Source organism: Haemorhous mexicanus, chromosome 29 (assembly GCF_027477595.1).
Source record: "Haemorhous mexicanus isolate bHaeMex1 chromosome 29, bHaeMex1.pri, whole genome shotgun sequence".
NCBI lineage: Eukaryota > Metazoa > Chordata > Aves > Passeriformes > Fringillidae > Haemorhous > Haemorhous mexicanus.
Genome location: NC_082369.1, coordinates 1,786,709 through 1,804,415, shown reverse-complemented (window position 1 = coordinate 1,804,415; position 17,707 = coordinate 1,786,709). Strand labels below are relative to the sequence as shown.

The 17,707-nt window shown below is 43.8% G+C and overlaps 1 protein-coding gene across 6 annotated transcripts in view; it reads left to right on the top strand.

Annotated features, from left to right (window-relative positions):
* Positions 1 to 5,224: 5,224 nt before the first annotated feature.
* LOC132339430 (ceramide synthase 4-like) overlaps positions 5,225 to 17,707 on the top strand; it is a 40,916-nt gene continuing 28,433 nt past the window's right edge. For 3 of the 6 annotated variants that reach the window (XM_059869668.1, XM_059869669.1, XM_059869673.1), the window contains exon 1: positions 15,041 to 15,111. In XM_059869668.1, coding sequence (XP_059725651.1) covers positions 15,050 to 15,111 — 62 coding nt within the window. In that variant the 5' untranslated portion in view covers positions 15,041 to 15,049. Of the gene's footprint in view, positions 5,263 to 15,040; positions 15,112 to 15,555; positions 15,585 to 17,707 lie in introns of those variants that run through there. The other 3 variants (XM_059869670.1, XM_059869672.1, XM_059869671.1) reach the window with 3 other exon arrangements.

Genomic DNA, 17,707 nt, shown 5'->3' with positions numbered 1-17,707 from the left:
AGAGGCAGTCAATGCCCCCAGCTTGTCAGTGTTGAAGAGGCATTGGGACAATGGCCTTAAGAACAAGCTTTAGCTTTTGGTCAACCCTGAAGGGCTCAGGCAGGTGGATGAGATGGCTGTTGTAGGTCTCCTCCTGTAGCAGGCACAGGGCCTACTAGGCCTCTCTGGCGGTCAGCAGCCTAAGATAAGAAATGCCTAATAATGATGACTGGACCTAAGAAACCCCTCTTCTGCCCTCAGACCCTTGTTATCTCTCTGTAAGACCACAGGTTATTTTTGCCTCGACCCTTACTATTGGACTGTTTCCCAAAATCCCTATACTCTATATAAACCCCTATTTCTGCCCAGTTTGGCAGAAGAGCTGTCACTGTCACCCTTTGCAGAAGCTGCCAATAAAAGACACATCTGTGGAACCTCACACAGCCTTCTCCTCTCTCTCCCTGCATCTGCCAAGGCACTTCACAAGCAAAGAGCTGAAATCACTAAAGAGCTGAAAATCACCAAAGAGCTGATCTCCCTTAACAGCTGAGCTTGCTAAGATTGCCAGTGGCTTTGAGCCTGCCTGAGGGGCCCGGACAGGTGGTGCTTAACTGGACTTTGCTGTCTGGGACACCCACGGCAGCTGGAGTTGGGGAGACCCTGAAAACCCCAGAGCTGCATTATATCCTCCAACTGAAATATTCTAGTCTGTTTAGTTCCTAGGGCTGGCTGCAGGGCTGCAGGGTCCCACCTGTGCTATTGCAAGGCTTGGTGAAGCCCTGGCACTCTCTGGAGCAAGAGCCTCGGGGTGGCTACGAAAGGTGTATGCAATATGCAGCACATGGCCACCAACTCCTGAAGAGCTGAGAGATGTGATGAGGACTCAGCAGCCAGTGTTCTGTTCGTGTTATTACCTCAAGTAACACCATTTGCACGCATTCATCTCAGTACTTCTGTGAGTGTCAGAGAACTTGTGAATGAAGTTTACAGGCAAATGAATGGAAATGAAGTCAGTTTTGTTTCTAATAAAATCAGCTATTCAGTATATGATCCTGAGTTTTGCTGCGCTGGCTGTGCAAGGGAAGGGGAGGATGTTCTGACACTCCAGCAGGCTTGCCTGGGACACTTCACCCTCTTCAACAAAAATATCAGCAAGGAACCCTTAAGTGTCCAGCGACGTGAGTCCTGAGGTCCTGACATTCACCCTGAAAATGGTGCTACAGGATGAAATCACAGCAGGTATGGGCAGAGCCAAGCACTACTGAAAGGGCACTGGATTGCTTGCTGAAGTTGCAGTGTCTAATATTAACTGCAGGTCTGATGCTTTAGAAAGCCTTTCAAGAAGGACAGAGATTGTGGGACAGCTTTCCTGCCTGTAATCCCCTGGAGCAGCACACTCAATAGCAGGTCTTTGAGGCTTGTAACCCAAATCCTGCCAGGCTGCACAGAGAGTACAAATGGCTCTTGGATACTTAGGTCTGTACCTAAAATAGGAACAAAGCTGCTCCCATGTGCCTCCCCACAGGGCTGGGGGAGGGGCTCACACGATATCTGAGAGTGTCCATGGTGTCTGCATCTCTCCTCTTTCTACTTCACTAACAAAGTTGTACCTTTCTCTCAAGATATTGAATTTTGGCACCAGGCAATAAACCATCTTCTCTGCACACCCAAGGTTGCAAGGATATCCAAGGACAACCAATTCAGGCTGATACATGGCAGGAAAAATGTGGAAGTAAGACAGTGCAGCAGCTGCCAGCAGCAGGAGTGGGTAAGTGAACTGCAATAAGCAGTGATAGGTGTGGGGTGTGGGATGTGCTGTCTCTGCACAGAGAATCTGAAGTCCCTCTCTGACCCTAAACTTCAGGGCTCAGAAACCAAATGACACAGTAAGAGCAGACACCAGTGTCAGAATATTGGGGTGGGGGTGCCAGCGGGAAAGAGAGTAAGTGGAGCTGTGTCAATGGGCATCACCTGTCACTGCAGGATTTAGGGCAAAGTTCAGGCAGCAAACAGCTGCTGAGAGACAGATAAGAGGGACCCAATTAAGCCCAAACAAAAAATTCTGCATCAGGCTTGAACAAATGAAGAAACTAAAAGGCACAGAATTCAGGATTATCTAAGTGGGAAAAAGGAAAGTACATACACCAAAATATCAATACAATGGTGTTAACAGGAAGCTGCATGTTAACTTCCTAGGCAATAGTATGATCAGCAGTAAAGGAATGTCTTGAGATGATGTTGACCCTCAAAGAGGAGCAGATATTCCAGAAAATTCATAGAAGACATTGCTTTTACAGGAATAACCATGGGTAAATGGAAAGAGATCTAGAAGATTTTCAAATTTTCCTAATCAAGAATGTTCTTTAAATCCTACCAGCCAGGTTACCCTGCATTTCAGGGTAACTATGATGGCAGAGACCTGTTCAAAGCACTCTGAGGACACTCTCTAGGAGAGTATGTAATTTATAAACGTCCTGTGAGTAAAACTAAGCTCTTGCTGCTGAAGTGTGCAGGCTTCGATGGCATTCACAGATCCAGTCTCTGTACCACTGGCTCAAATATTCCATTCCATTACTGCTGAACAGTTTTTTTAATTGCTAGACTCCTTCTGCTTAAGTCATGTAAAACCCAATACCCCATTGGCCACAGCCAGTGACAGAATGGTGCCACGTCTGGTGCCATGAGCAAGTAGATGTGGAGGCACCCAGGTGGAGCTGGAATTCATAGCCTCTACAGAAGGAATCAACAGCAGACTTGGAACAGAGATACCTGCTTTCTGTGAAGACAGTGGGGATTTATTTTAATGACCTGGCTTAGCTGATGACATGAAGACTTTAAGACTCCTCAGACTGTTAGTGTTAGGAGTGTTGGCATGAGTAATGTCACTGATTCAGAACATGAGCATTTCTAGAGAGGAGGTTTGGTGCAGGTAATCATGGTTGGGCTCCTCTTGAGAAGCATCGGTGATGTGTCAGCCATAGTATCTACCCCCTGACACCCTCATTGCCTGACATAAACATGTGCCTCACCATGATCTACAGGAAAGTCAATTTCTGAGTTTGTCAGCTAGTGATTCCTTCAAAACTCCCAGCTTACCCTGCTCTGACAAAAAAGCCATAAAGTGATAATAGAAAGGCATGTTCAAAAGGATAGTCCTGTTAGCAACACCATCTTATTAAATTTCAGGTGTAAATAATTTCACATTCTTCCATGAACTACCTGTGCAGTTCCAGTTAGACACTGTCTCATATCCTCTCTCAAGACCTGAGGAACTGCAGTATCTCCTGAAGACAAGCCTCCCCCTTTCTTCATAAACAGGATCTATTTTGAGAGTAGATGAACTAATCCCATGAAAATGCTGTATCCTGGTCTTGAGTTATAATGGCTTTGGAATCCTCATTAGGATGGCGAGGTGCAAGAATAAGACGGTAGGACGAAGTGTTATGAGACTCACAACTCAAGAGTGACTTAAATGCAAGAATCCACAGAAGGTGAGATTTGTTGATGGGCAGATGGACCAGTAAGGCTGCAATGGCCAGCAGCTCTGCCCAGATCATGTGCCACAGCAGGCAAAGCATTCACTCACCATTGCCAGACCTGGGCACATCCAGCTCTGGGGGTACCAGTGCTCAATTGCATTTGGAGTTTCCTAGAATTACAGAATGGCTTGGGTTGGAAAGGACCTGTAAATCTATCTCATTCCCACCCCTGCCATGGGCAGGGACACCTTCCACTATCCCATGTTGCTCCAAGTCCCATCCAGCCTGGTCTTGAACACTTCCAGGGACAGCCACAGCTTTCCTGGGCAAAGTGTGCCAGGCCTCACCATCCTCACAGGGAAGCATTTTTTCCCAGTATCCCATCTAAGCCTGCCCTCTGGAAGTGGGAAGCCATTCCCCCTTGTCCTGCCCCTCCAGGCCCTTGGCCAAAGTCCCTCCCAAGCTCCCTTGGAGCCCCTTAAGGGAGTAAAAGGGGCTCTGAGGTCTCCTTAGAGCCTTCTCCAGCCTGAACTAATTTTGCTTACCTCAGGTCCTGCTGACTGGGAGGAACTTCATTTTCCCACTCGAGGGTGCTGTTCCCATTGGCAAAGGCTACCCTTCTGCTTTTCCAGTGCCCAGCATCACATCCCAGAGCTCACAGACAAAATGGCCATCAGACTTGCTCAGAGCTTCATTTGGACTCACTGAACAGGGTTTCAGAGGGTAACATTCTTGTGGACTCTAACTAGAGGACTTGTTTGACCTCTGAACACATTATCATCCTGTTCACAGTGGGCATCTGCTGGATAAATTATTACATTTTTATAAACCTGTTTATACTCATAAATATATTGTCATATAAATACTAACCCAGCAGGGGTCCAGCAGTCTATATTCTGAAATGATAAGTGATTTTTAAGTATCTCATATCCTAATCATTTCATGAAGTACTGAACAAACCTGATAGGTAAGAGACTGTGTGCCTATGTTTGTCCTTCAGACCCCTTTGGATGTCTCAAGGTATAGATCCCAAAAAAATTGGTCCTTCATGGCTTGAAGGCAGCACTCTGCAGAGGGATTGAGTAGCAGTATTCAGCACTTGGAATTCTAGACTCACCATGATTTAGGATTATGGACTGCTGAGGCATGCAGGGTTAGCACTTCTGACCAAGGCTCTGCTCTGAGCTGCTTTGTTGTGTGGAGGTTTGTGCTGCTGTGGCTCTGTGTGCTGGGCACCCTCTGGTGAAGACACAGATGGGTCCTCCTGAGTGGGAGGACTTGCGTCACACCTCTGTAACTAAAGGAGTCAAAGTGAACGCAAGGGAAATAAAAGGCAAACAACACTTGAGCACCTTCCTTTGCTCCAGGGGTCTTAGATGGTTTTGTTCCACCTATTGCACACACTGAAACAAGCAGACTTTGGCTCGTGGAAAGCCCAATCCCAATCCTTTGGAAGTCAGTGGAGTTTTCGTCAGTGGGCTTCAGATCAGCCCCAGAAAAACTGGCTTTATAAACATAGTCATTGCAGATCAAGCACTGTTGTAAGATGGTTTCAGTGATGCCACACAAGGAGATACTGGATGACCACCTGCTTGTAGGTGTACACATGTCCCCTGGGGCTCTGAGATGGCCAGAGTTTCCTGACAGGATTGTAACTTCAGGGCCCCAGTACTTTGTGCAACTATGCTGTCTGATATGCTGTGGCAACCTGGCTACTGTAACAGAGACTGTTTACAAGCCATCCCTTTGCCAGCAGCTGGACTGCGCATTGCCTAGTGGGAATGGAGCAGGTGGACTCGAATGGGTAAGTGAGAAAACGATCAGCAAGTTGCTGTGTTTGTTTTAAAATTGTTCACATTTCTGTCTGCAAAGGTATTTATAACCATGCTCATCATAACCATGCTGACTACAGCTTTAGAAAAGTCTGGCAAGAAAGAGCTGATGGACAGCATTTCAGTGAGACGAGGGAACAGCCTTAAGTGCTCCAAGAATGCATTATAGCACAGGAACAGCAAACAGGATCTGTGCTCCCAAGGCTTGAGAGCAAGAATGACGGAGTGGAATTTTTTTTGGCCTGCGTAACACGGGACAGAATAGATCATCTCAAGGGTGTTTTTTTCCGGCCTTAAAATCTACACAGCTGTACTGCACTGATTCCAAAGCCGTGGTCCACAGAAGGAGCACTTTTCTCCCTGCTTCGATTGAAATACTATGTATTACTTTAACCACTGTTTTCCGTGTGAAGTGCAGCTGCAATTTCGCTGAAGGAACGCCGGGTCCCCAGGCCGAGATTTCCCCGCGAGGCCGTTCTGAGCCGGGGCCGGACGGGCGGGGCAGCGCCGGGAGCGGAGCGGGGCAGCGCCGGGAGCGGAGCGGGGCAGCGCCGGGAGCGGAGCGGAGCGGGGCCCGCCGGCGGCGGCTCCGCCCGGGCGCGCAGGGGCCCGCTCGCGGGGCGCGGCGGAGCCCGGGCCGGCGCCGGCCGGCGCGGGAGGCCGGAGGTGAGCGGGCGGAGAGCAGCGGGCGAGGGCCCGGGGGAGCCGCGGGGCCGTGAGCGGGGGCGCGGGGCGCGGGCTCCGCTCAGCCCGCGGCGTGCACCGGAGTGTCGCTTTTACCCTGTGGCATGAAAAACGGTGGAATTGAGGGAAGATTTTCTTGCTAGCAATGAAAACTGTTCCCAGAGAAAAGGACAGCAAAGCTGGGCCGGAGGCTGAGATACTTCGTTTGTGATTTGAATTGTTTTTAGAAAGATTTTTGTAATGATCAAAATTCAAGTCGGATAACGACAAAAAAACCTACCAAGCAAACCAAGCAACCCTAATTTTAGACTGGAGTTGCCGAAAACCTCAAATCAGATACTTGACAGCAAATTCCACTTCTGGAATCGTTTAAAACCAGACCAGCTGGTAGGTTTTAGGAGGTAATGGCAATGCGATAAGAGTAGAGTCAGGTGTCAGGGCATGAGGTGAGTGTTTCTGGAGCAGACTGGTATTAATTTGCAGTCTGACAGCTGAATTTTAGCTCACCAGATTGGAAAATGCATCTTTATCTATATCAGTTTATCTTCATTTAAAGGTAATTCCTTTTGAAAGTGTAATATGGAGTTTTGTGAAATAAGTTTTGTCAAAGTCAGATGGAAGGTGCGTGAGAGGACACATATGGTGAAGTTTGTGCTTAGAAGGAACCTACCTCTCCTTCAGCCAACAGTGAGAACTGGGGTGAGGTGTGAGACTTGGCTGGTGATTGATGAATCTACAAGCTCAGGTTTATCAAGATAGCCATGAGCTTGAAAATCCAGAGGAATTTTTTCTGTATTTCTGTAAAAAAAAAAAAAAAAAAAAAAGGCAAAGCTTTTTTTAACTTGGAGGCTGTACACTGAAAGATAAGACTGTGAGATGCTTGTGTTCAGAGCAGCAAAGAAACTGCCAAAATGGAAAAGTGCAGCCAAAAGAGCTTTTTACTGAGAATCAAAGCTGCTGGGGCTTATTAGATGTTAAAAATCTGTTGGAATTTGCTTATACTATTAATTTTCTTAATCTAATTCCCATCTAATGTCGGAGTTATGTTAAGGAGATAAAGCAGAGTAGAGACTTCACAGACTAACAACTGCTTCCAGACAGGAAGGAGGGTAAACACCTGCAATGAAAAATTACTGTTGTCCTTTTCTTTTGTTATAGTCTACCATAATCCACAGAAATGGGTTTATTTTTGCTGTCTGTCACACCAGTGACAGAGAGACTTGGCTCCTCTGTTCACATGTGGCAAAGATTAGATTCATGCTGCCAATCTTTCATGTTGGGCTTAAGGATTTCAGCTCTAATCAAAATAAAAAACTCGTCTGAGTTGGTGTCCTTTTCCCATGTTGTTGGACAGTGTCTGGGAAGCCCTGCATTGCCAAATGAGAGACAAGTGGTGCTTGAGGATGTCTCAGCTATCTGCTCTTGCTTCCAAAGTCAGTTTGGGGACACCAACCTGTCTGAACTCCAAAGGCCCATGGTTGTGTACTTGTGCAGGCATCCTCACAGGCTTCAAAGTTCAGTTTCCTGGTATATGCCTTTCTGTCGAAATAGAGGCTTCTTTTTAAAGCTTCTCCTCGTGATGGAGCTTTTTTCTTCACTTCCTGAGGTCACCAGATTGATGGAGCGCATTTTCATTGGTTTTTTTAACACCACTTACAGTTTCTGATGTCCTTTTGAATGCAGAACTTAAATGATGTCTGATCCCAAGGAGAGCATGAGCTCTGGAAAGTCAATATCTTGACAAGAGCCACTCTTTTATAAACCTGGCAGTGCCCAATAAACACAAAAATCAATAAATCAGGCATTCCTGCAATTCATATTTTTTTCTGACAGGCAGCTAATGAGAATCCGTGATCCTATTCATGAGCCCAAGAAGGCTCAAGAAGCAAAAGGTGTTAGAAAAGTCCAATTGCTTTCTGTTCTTTCAGATACATAACAAGAAAATTTATACCGTTTTTCTAAATTTTTATTTTCTATTTTAGCTCTAGCCTTTATAATACCCTAGAGCCTTCCCTGCTGAGCTCTTGGGGGGAAATTGCTTTCAGGCTCACAGAGTTATCCACATTTTTCTTTTCTGACATGTTTATGGCAGAGAACAATACTTTACAGGGCAGGGAAGGAAGTGAAAGCCTTTGTAGATCACTTATTTTAGCATTATTCTAGGAAGTGGCTTATGTGAGCTCAATACACAAAAGTCAAACTGCAAAGCTGCTAATTCTGCTTGTGAAAAGTGATTGTGGTAAAGGAGTGTTTAGTCAATACAGCTACAGATGACAAGGCTCCAGCCATCTGGTGTGCACCTGAGCTTGGTCTCCTTTTCTTCTGAGGCAGTTCCAAGGTAGAAGTCCATGGGAGTTCTCTTTTTGGAGAGCACTGTGCAGAGAGCTAGTACACGAGTTGGGTTTGTGACCAGTGCTTGTAGCAGGCTGAGGGACCTCACAGCTGAGCTGTAGCAGCTGGGTTGCCACCTAAGGTCATGATGATTTGTCCAGATTTTGGAAGCAGGGGTTGTAAATGAAAGATCCCTCAGGGAATCTTTGGTTCCTAATTCATAGCAAATTTCTCTGCAAGAGGGTAAAATGCAGCTAAAATGTTATTGTACACTACTTTTTCAGGTCTAAGAGGAGTAGGGGATAGTTCTTTAAGCTTGTTACTCACTCCTGAGAGAAAGAGGAGAAAAATACAGGCATGGTGTTTGGTGTGCTATGATGCAGAGGGTCCTCAGTTGTGTAAATACACCCAGAAATTGTTTGGGGATGCATCTATCACATATTTAGGCTTAATTTTCTGGTTTGGTTTTTTTTTTGGTTGCTTTTTTGTTTGGTTGGTTAGTTTTGTTTGTTTGGTTTGGTTTTGTTTGGTTATTGTTATTGTTGTTGTTGGGTTTTGTTTGGCTTTTTGGGTTTTTTTAGGTTCCTTTGCACAAAGGTCAGTAAGGACTTGATTATATGAATCCAGATATTTCCAGATATGATGTATCAGATGGGCATTTGGAGCTCAGCAGAGGTACAGTTTCATTAGCTTGAGCTGTGTTTCTGTAGAGAGAGGTGCCGCCTTTGCCAGGTCCGGGCCACTTGTCATTTCCCCTTACACCTTGCATTGAGCCTGCACAAATGATTTTGAAGCCAGGAGGTGAAATGCACTGAGGAACTGGCATGGGGTAAAATCACTCCCAAGTAAAAACAAAAAAAGTTTGGTTTAAACCCAAATCTTTCTCTCAAGCTGGTTCTCTGTGAAGCCTCACAGATTGCTGTGCTGAGCATGGCGGGGTGGTGGCAGTGATGTGAGAGAGCTGGCCAGGAATGGGTGGAGGCCGGGGTCTAGTCTTTGATGGCTCTGCTGGTTTACACTGGCTCTCAGTTGTAAAGAGCCTCTCTCAGCAGGGGGATCTTCATGCTGGAAAGAGCAGCAGTTTCATTTTAAGGAGTGTAGAGGATCTCTCCACCCACTGATATAATCTTAAAGGAAGCACATCTGTTTCTTTTCCCACTGTGGTACTCCAGTCTTAGGCTTTGTTCAGGTGAAAACAAACTTAGAAGAAAGGAGATTATAGAACATGAAAGAACTGACATGCACAAGTCAGAACAAATAGTCCATCATGATTTTCTGTACTGTAGGGTGTAAGTAACATGTACTTGTTCTGTGAAATTCTGAGTCATTATATCACAGCATTTTCTGAAAAATCACATTTGTTTAATAAATTTAGACTCATTGGATATATCCAGACATTACTATGACGTAACAAGTCCACACTAAAATCCAGTGGGGGTGCAGTTGAACTGAGGGGCATGCAGTTTTGAACTGACTCCACTTTAGCTGTGAATTTAGAGCCTGTTGATAAGAACAAAAGTGTAATGAGATTTCTGGAGTCAGAATTGTTTGTTGTGTTCTGTGTCTTATATCCTGCTAGTATTTCTAGTGTGTGTTCAGGTTTCTTCCCTGTAGGAGAAAAGTCACACTTTCATGTAAAGGAAAAGCAGAAGTCAAAAGGCTTACTTAAAAATAGTTTGCTCTTTAGGAAGCCAAAATCTTGTAATTATTTCTTGCTAGTAAAATTAATTATCCTTGTTCTAGTTAATATTAATTGAGTAATTTAACATCTGCAGGTGTAGAGTTTACACATTTCCAGCACCGTTTCATTGCAGTGCCACACACTGCAGGTTCTGTTATAAAAGCTGGAGCTCATGGAGGCCCTGGACCTGGAGTGCATCTGAGAGGAGCTATGGGGGAAGCTCCACCAGGAGCTGGGCACTGCCCCCTGCCCAGCAGTGTGGACAGCCCTGGAATGCGCAGTGCAGGTTCTGGTTCTAGTTGAGTTCCAGGAGCTGCTGCCAGCCCAGGCTGGGCCTGCTGTGAAGCTGCTATGAAGGGCTGAGGATGCAAAGTCTTGTTCTCCACTGGATGCATCCTAGCCACCACAGGTCTTGGCAGAGCTCCTGTCCTTGGGCCTGCTTGTGGTGTGACTCAGTGCTCCTGGTCTCAAGTTCCCAAGCTGTGGGGTGCTTTTCACCTTAACTAGGTGTCTGCAAGCCTGTTCTGTGCCCTTAGCCACCCTCCTCATTCAAATAAAGGTTTGCATTTTATTGTAGGTCTCTGCTATATGCATGTGTTCCCCTTTAGTATATCTGTATTGAAGGTTTCATATTTAATTCTACTGGCATTCTATAGCAGGTTCTTCTTAAGCAAAAAGGAAAAAAAAGTCAACATTTTCCCAGTTTTGAAAGTCCACTTAAGGCTGTTCTGTTGGGGGTTGTTTTTACAGTGTTTTCATCTTTACTGATGAGTATGCCTCAGCAGGTTTGTCCAGAATTAAACAGCAATGTCAAGAACCCAGTGCATGTTCCTCACTCCTTTTCCAATATGCTTTAGTTTTAATTAATCCAGGAGTTTTATTTGGAAAAATAGGAAATACATTCAGAGAGGACTGCAGTAATTCCATAAACTTTGAGACTGATTTACCTTTTACTGAAACTGGTTTTGATCAGAAATAGTGTCTTTGTTTTAAAAGTCAGTTCCAAAAATAAAGAAATTCTTCAAATACTTTTCTTTTTGAGGTTGCTGCACTGGTAGTCACAGGTTATGGCACATGCCTTCCAACCCAACCAATGCCAAGGCTTTGAATCAAAACAGATAAGGAAAAATAAATTGTGAAAGAGGTAAACTACAGGCTGTGTTCACATTATTTTGTTTGTAATGAGCAGTGTTATTTTTATTCCTGAGGTACTGTAAGAGCTTTTAGGACAACAGCTTCTCTGTTGTTCATCTGTCTGTCTTCATACATATTTGAAAGATCTTTGTGCAGGGTTTGAAAGATGAATTGTCAGAGTTTGTGTTTAATGTTTTCAAAGAAAAGATCAGAGGAATTTTTCTGTTTAGAGAGGATATTGAATTAAAAGCGTGAAAGCAGAATTCCTCAAATAATCACTTCTGTGTGACTTTTCTTGTAAAGTTACTTATGGTGAATTGAAGCAAGGAGAAAGTGACCGTCTGTATCAGTATTTTAAAAGTAAACCCTGAGCTCAGGCAGCGTGAGTCAGGGCTGTGCCCGGCAGCCGGAGGTGCTGCTGCTGTGCTGGGGGATGCAGCCGGAGGTGCTGCTGCTGCTGTGCTGGGGGATGCAGCCGGAGGTGCTGCTGCTGCTGTGCTGGGGGATGCAGCCGGAGGTGCTGCTGCTGCTGTGCTGGGGGATGCAGCTGCCCGGGGTTGGCACCGTGTGCTCGGGGCCGGGCTCTTCACCCTCTGCAGCCGCTGCAGCCACGACGGTGTCGGCTGGGGCAGGGCAGAACAGCCAGCTGCAGTGAGGCAAATCAGTGTCTGTTCTGCAGAGGAATTGGGAGGAATGAATGGGGTGTCAGAGTTCTCTCTCAGATCCTTCAGCAAACACGGGGTTCCTCAGCAGAGCAGGAGGAGGAGTCCAGCTTGAGGAGTGACCGTGTTCCTCAGAAGACCAAGAGGACCCTCAGAGCTGAGCAATCCCAATGATCTCTGTCTGTGTCCTGTGAGATCACTCATTGGAAGGGTCCCACTGCACATGTAATTAAGCTATCCTGTAATGCCAGAATTGCTGGATAAATAGCACAGTGTGGTTGCAGCCTTCAAATCTTGACAAGGAATACACTGTCCTATAGTGATTTGTTTATATAATAGGTAAAGCTCCATTGGAGGCAGGTTCTCTTTATGTTAGGCACCTTCCAGCAAAGAAAAGAGCCCAATGCCTATGGAAACAACTGGAGTTTTACATTCTGCTTTATAGGCTGCTCCTATCACAGAGCTTTTAAGTTATTTGTGCTAATGAAGAATAATTCATATTCACATTTGTTTTTCAATGAACATCATCATGTGATAGATTGCATTACTCATTAAGCAGTAATGCTTGTGAAAAGTGACTCTCAATGCTTTTAATCTTGGAGAAAGGGAACTCTTTCTATCAGTTGCTATCTCAATGTTTTGACATATTTTGCTTTTGCAGTAATGTGGGGAATGTAGATGTTCTCAGATAAGGTTTTAAGTTTTGTGTTTTGAAATGAAAAATCATGAAAGCATGTACTAGTTTTACAGGTAGGAGTATAATTAAAAGAATCTTAAGTTTAGCGTGATTAATTTTTTTTTTCCCCAAAGCTTTGGAACAGGCTGGGGAGTTTGCAGGAACAAATACATGGTAAACTGATGGAACTGTTGATACTGAAATTTAAAGCCAACTCATAGAAAGTAATTAAAGCCTGTGTGTTTCCTGCATGAGGGAGGAGAGCGAGGGTTGTGTGAAAAATCATTCACTGTGTGTGTAGGTGTACTGCATTCTAACACAGGATGTCTCCCTCTTCATGCAACAGATTAATTCCAAGTGATAGGTAGCCACTTTTCTAGTCTATGTTGGCATTAAAGATGATCCAGTTCCACTTTGCTGTTTGATCTCTGCGAGGTCTGTGGCAGAGGTTGCACAGATCAGTCCCTTAGGCCTCCTTGTTTAACACAGCAGGTTCTCTTGTTTTGATCCAGCATTGGCTGTTCAGGAGTTCAGCGCTGAGGGGGATGCTCAGAGGTGCGGGTGTGATGAATTAGAAAATTTGACTGGGGAAATGGCCTGGCTGGAGGAGAAAAAGGGATAAGAGTGCTTGATTCACTGTAGGGCTTGACTGTATGAATTAGGAGCAATGATGATACTTTGGGCTGCGGGAAGTAGGAATTGTAGGTGAAATTATGGATGAAGAGCTGCTGAGGGCTGCACAGACTATGGAACCTGGGATGTGGCTGAAGGCAAAAGGACAGGAGAGGAGGAGCTGTCCTGGAAGGGACTAGAAGGGCTTGCCAAGGGTGATTCTTAGAGGATAGGTGAGGAGAGGGCCATCAAACCACAACAGTACAATTATTTAGGAATGTTTATGCTTCAAAAGGGCTGGAGGGTCAGGTAATGCATTGGAGAAGCATTGCACTGTCATATGAGCTCGTAAGAAAGGGGCTTTATTGAGAGCTGTGTTGGTATTTTAATGTGACTTGAGTATGGCTTGGAAGCTTGAACCTACTACCTGCTTTTTTGTTATTCTCAATTTTTAAGTTAGAATTAAACTTTTTGAGGCCTGGTATATGTTTGTTGAGTAACAGGGTTATTGATAATCAGTTGAGTGATTGCAGTTGGTAGTAGAAACAGTGTCAGGGGTATGTATTGTCATGAATTATCTGGACAAGTATTTTTTGCTCCTCCAGCATCTGAACATCCATGCACATAAACTGAGTCATAAGGCCAGAACTTGCCTTTGGAAGAGTTTCTCACAAAGTTATTGCTGCCCAGGCTCAAAGTCTTGAGCCTTATTCGGTGTGTATTCTCACAGTGTAATTCCTTTTTGTGCCTTTCTCTTCCAAAATCTATCAAAAGGCTTCAGCTGGTGTATGAACTGCTTGTTGGTACAATCTTTGTGGATAAATAGCATTTCTGTTTAGAGGCTTTTTGGCAGTTTTTACTGTCTCTTAATTCAGATTGAAGGACATGATCTCATTAAGATTGCCTAACTCTTTCTTTGATACTGATAAATTTAGAGAAAGAACAGGTGAGCAGTTCTAGGAGAAGTAATCTCCCTCTTGATTCTTTGAGTGATCTTCCAACCTGACTTCTTAGCTCATTGTGGCCTGAGGCTAATAACTTGATTTTCTTTCTCAATTGTATCAAGTGATGTCAGACGGTGATGGCTGTTTCTACAGTGAGACTGGAGGAAATAGTAAATGTCAGGAGAAAGAATGAAGGAAAAAATGCAAAGAAATTGATAAGTAGCTCATTTGGGGTTTATAGGTACCTCCTTCTTATATTTTACATTTGCTCTCTTGAGAAACACACATAGGTCTGGGACTGTGTGTTTTGTGGAGATGTTGTAGCTGGTGCTTTGAGTGCCTCAGTTGCTTTACTTGGACACCAGTGGTGTCTGATTTTCTTACTAAGCCATAATATGGTCTGTAGCTTTCTGCACAGGGATGTGGCCAAACAATCAGCAAGCAGTCTCCTGGGGTTTTTCGCCGATTTTGTTTGTTTGTTTTGTTTTTTGTTTGTTTGTACAGTTAATGCTCAGTAGCAGAACATTGTTCCCAAGTGTCAGGACAACAAGGTTTACTACCTCACTCTGCCCTTGGAAGGCGTAACTTCATGTTAGCATGTAACAGGAATGTTACTTCATTTAATAATTCTGCCATGAACTAGGTACCAGCCAAACAGCAAAGGTCTCCAGCTTTTGTCTCTTGCTTTTACCCTGGTAATTCAATACAGCACTTTGTTTTTCAGACTAGTTTGATGAATGCTGCTGTTCAGCCCAGGTTTTTTGCAGCATTAGTAGGGAAGTATCTCCAGGTTCTTGGAGGAAAAATATGGCAGAAACAGCTGTGGTATTTCAAAATTTGAATCTACCTTCTTGGGTTTTTCTTAAGTTTCAGAAAAGGAGATTTGTGGTTCTTCAGGGATCTACTTGGCAGAAGTTCATGGGAGACTCTCTTGGCAGGTAAAGGTGCTGAACTTCCAGGACAGCCAGATCCAAGCACGTGTAGTCTATCACAACACGCAAGAAGACAAACAAACATGGTAGGAGGCAAAGGAGCATGAGCATGGAGTTGTTGTTTGAGCTCAAACACAAGCAGGAAGCATCAGGAAGGTGGGACAGGTATGAATGGCCAAGAGCAATATAGAAATGTTGCCTGTGGAAAGAAGGATGCAGGTAGGAAAGCTGAAGCTCAGCTGGAGTGAGGCATGTGAAGAGTACCCAGAGCAGCTTCTGAAAGCACATTGGTTGCAAGAGAGAGGCTAAGAAAAATTTGGGCACACTGCTCTGACCACCTATTGACCAAAGACATGGTGAAGCCAGAGGTATTTGGGGCCTTTTCTGGCCTTGTTTTTAGCTGCATAAACTAATGCTTGTTTTTCACTATGCAAAACCAGGAAGTTGTACTCATTCCCCTCAGTGAGGGATGACTGAATGAGAAGAGCTGTCTGATTTGCATTCTGACGTGGTGAGTGACATCAGCTGAAACTCTGCTGTGCTGTGGGTCCTACCTGCAGTCTGCTCAGAGCCAGGCACTCACAGGCAGAGCAGCCCAGCAGGGAAGGAGCTGGCAAGTGGAGCATGAGGTATGGGAGGTTAGTATGTAATTTATGCTGGGTGAGGAAGATGTTCTCTGTAGATCTAGGTAAGCAAGTTTATCTATTGTGGAACTTTTATTTGCAGATTCAAATGTTTAATTGGGCATTTTAGGGTTTTTCTGCAACAGAGCTCTCCCAAAAGATGGAAATTTTGGCCTTTGAACAGAGTAGCATGTGACTTGGAAAATGAATTTATTCTTGTGTAAACAGCAGACATAAAATAATTTGGTAGAAAATGTCAGCTGATAGATCTAAGTGAGGAGAACATCCAAAAGCTAGGAAGTTGAGGGTAACTGGATATTGGTAGAGAAACAAGGCTGCACAAATAATTTCAAATTTTCTGTTATCTTCCAAAAAAGAGGATATGGAGAACAGAGTCTGGGTGAAGAGGGTGAGCCTGGAGAACATAGTGTTGGTGATTACAAAGGTGAGGAGGTTGTGGTTTCATTTCTCTTGCTCCTGGTCAGAGTTGAAACATTTTATTTCATTCAAAACCAAATGGAGGTTCTGCCAGAAGCTGTAATTTTAGGGGAAAGGGTGTGTAGAGTCACAAGAGAAAGAGATAAGAAGGCTGGGGAACTAGAGAAATAAAACAGAATTATCTGCAGGTAAAAAGAGATTAATAACAAAGCCTGTACATGTGATTGGAGATTCTGCATCAGTTATGGCGAGAGCAAGCAGACTTGTAAAAAAATCTGCAAAAGAAGTTCAAAGAAATGGAGGTGTAGAGGGTGATGGGTTCTCTAGGAATGTTACTTTGACAGCGTGAGGAAGCATGCTAGGAGAGCTAATCTCACTAAGGAGTTCATGGACTGGAACTATATGGCAAAGTTTAAATATTTTTTTCATTACCATGGGAGGACCTTCTTAGGCATTTTTCTTAATTGATAAATTTCAGTTGAATCCCTTGGACACTGTTCATTCATGGTTAAATTTTCATTATAAGAAAAGCCTTAAAATGGTGAAGAACCAAGAGAAACATAGTTAAGAAAGGGATCTTGGGCAGGGGAAGTGTTGTTTTGAGTAAGGCGATATCTGAAAGCAGGTATGACTCCAGGATGGCTAACAGAGATGAGAAAATGGAAATGAAAATATCAAAACTGAAGTGAAATTTGAAAAGCTTAATGTATTCTCTACAGGCAAGTGACTCTAACTAACTAATCTCCATCTCAGTATGCTGAGAAAATAATGAAAATAATGCTATGTGTAATTAAGAATTTTGGAGCAAAGATTTTTTTATCCATAGATTTTACCAAATCTTTAGTGATTTTTTTAATCTATAAATTTTACCAAGTCTTGATATATATTAGAAGAAAGGTATAAAAGATTTTACCAAAAAGAAAAAAAAAAGCAAAAATTATCCTAGAGCTGTAATACTATAATACCAGTATTGTGATCATTAGTGTGAATGTTTAAAAAAAGAAAAATCCTTGGAGATGGAGATTAAGATATTAAATATAATATGGGTGTTCAAAAAATAGTCTGTGCTATGTTAGTCAAAGCTTTATTTGGTAAAATTATTTATTTCTGCCTAAAAGAGATAGAGTAATTTTCATATCTAATCTAGTAGCTTCTCTTGGGTAGCTCTAACAAGTAGTTTTAGTAGAAGACAGGATTATGGGAAGTATCAAACAAGAAACTGCCTAGAAAAGCTATCAGGAGAGAATTTACACATGGAGTTCTTGGCTAATTGATTTCTTAGTAAAATAATTTTAAAAGTTCAAATGCGTAATAGGCAGTGGAAACTCAAATTTAGGCAATATGGACCAGAGTAGGGCAGGAACACAATGGCTCCAAATTCCAGTTTGAAATAACAGGAACCTTTAGAACTATATGGAGGACTTCGTTTCTCGATCCCAATTTCTTGGGAAGATAGGACAAGCTCCTCCATTTTGGTCTCCAGCATATCAAGATTGAAGAGGCTTTTTTGGTTTTCTTTAGCCTTAACCCCATGGAAAAATAAAGCAACCTGACTCGAGAAGCAGCATAACTGCATCCTTGTGGTGGTGTGCTTCCCCATTAAGTAGTGATTTCCCCTGTGGCAGTGCTGTGCTGCAGGGGATGGTTGCATCCTGGGAAAACTGGCCCTACCAGGAAGGCTGCTGCAGGAATCCCTGTGC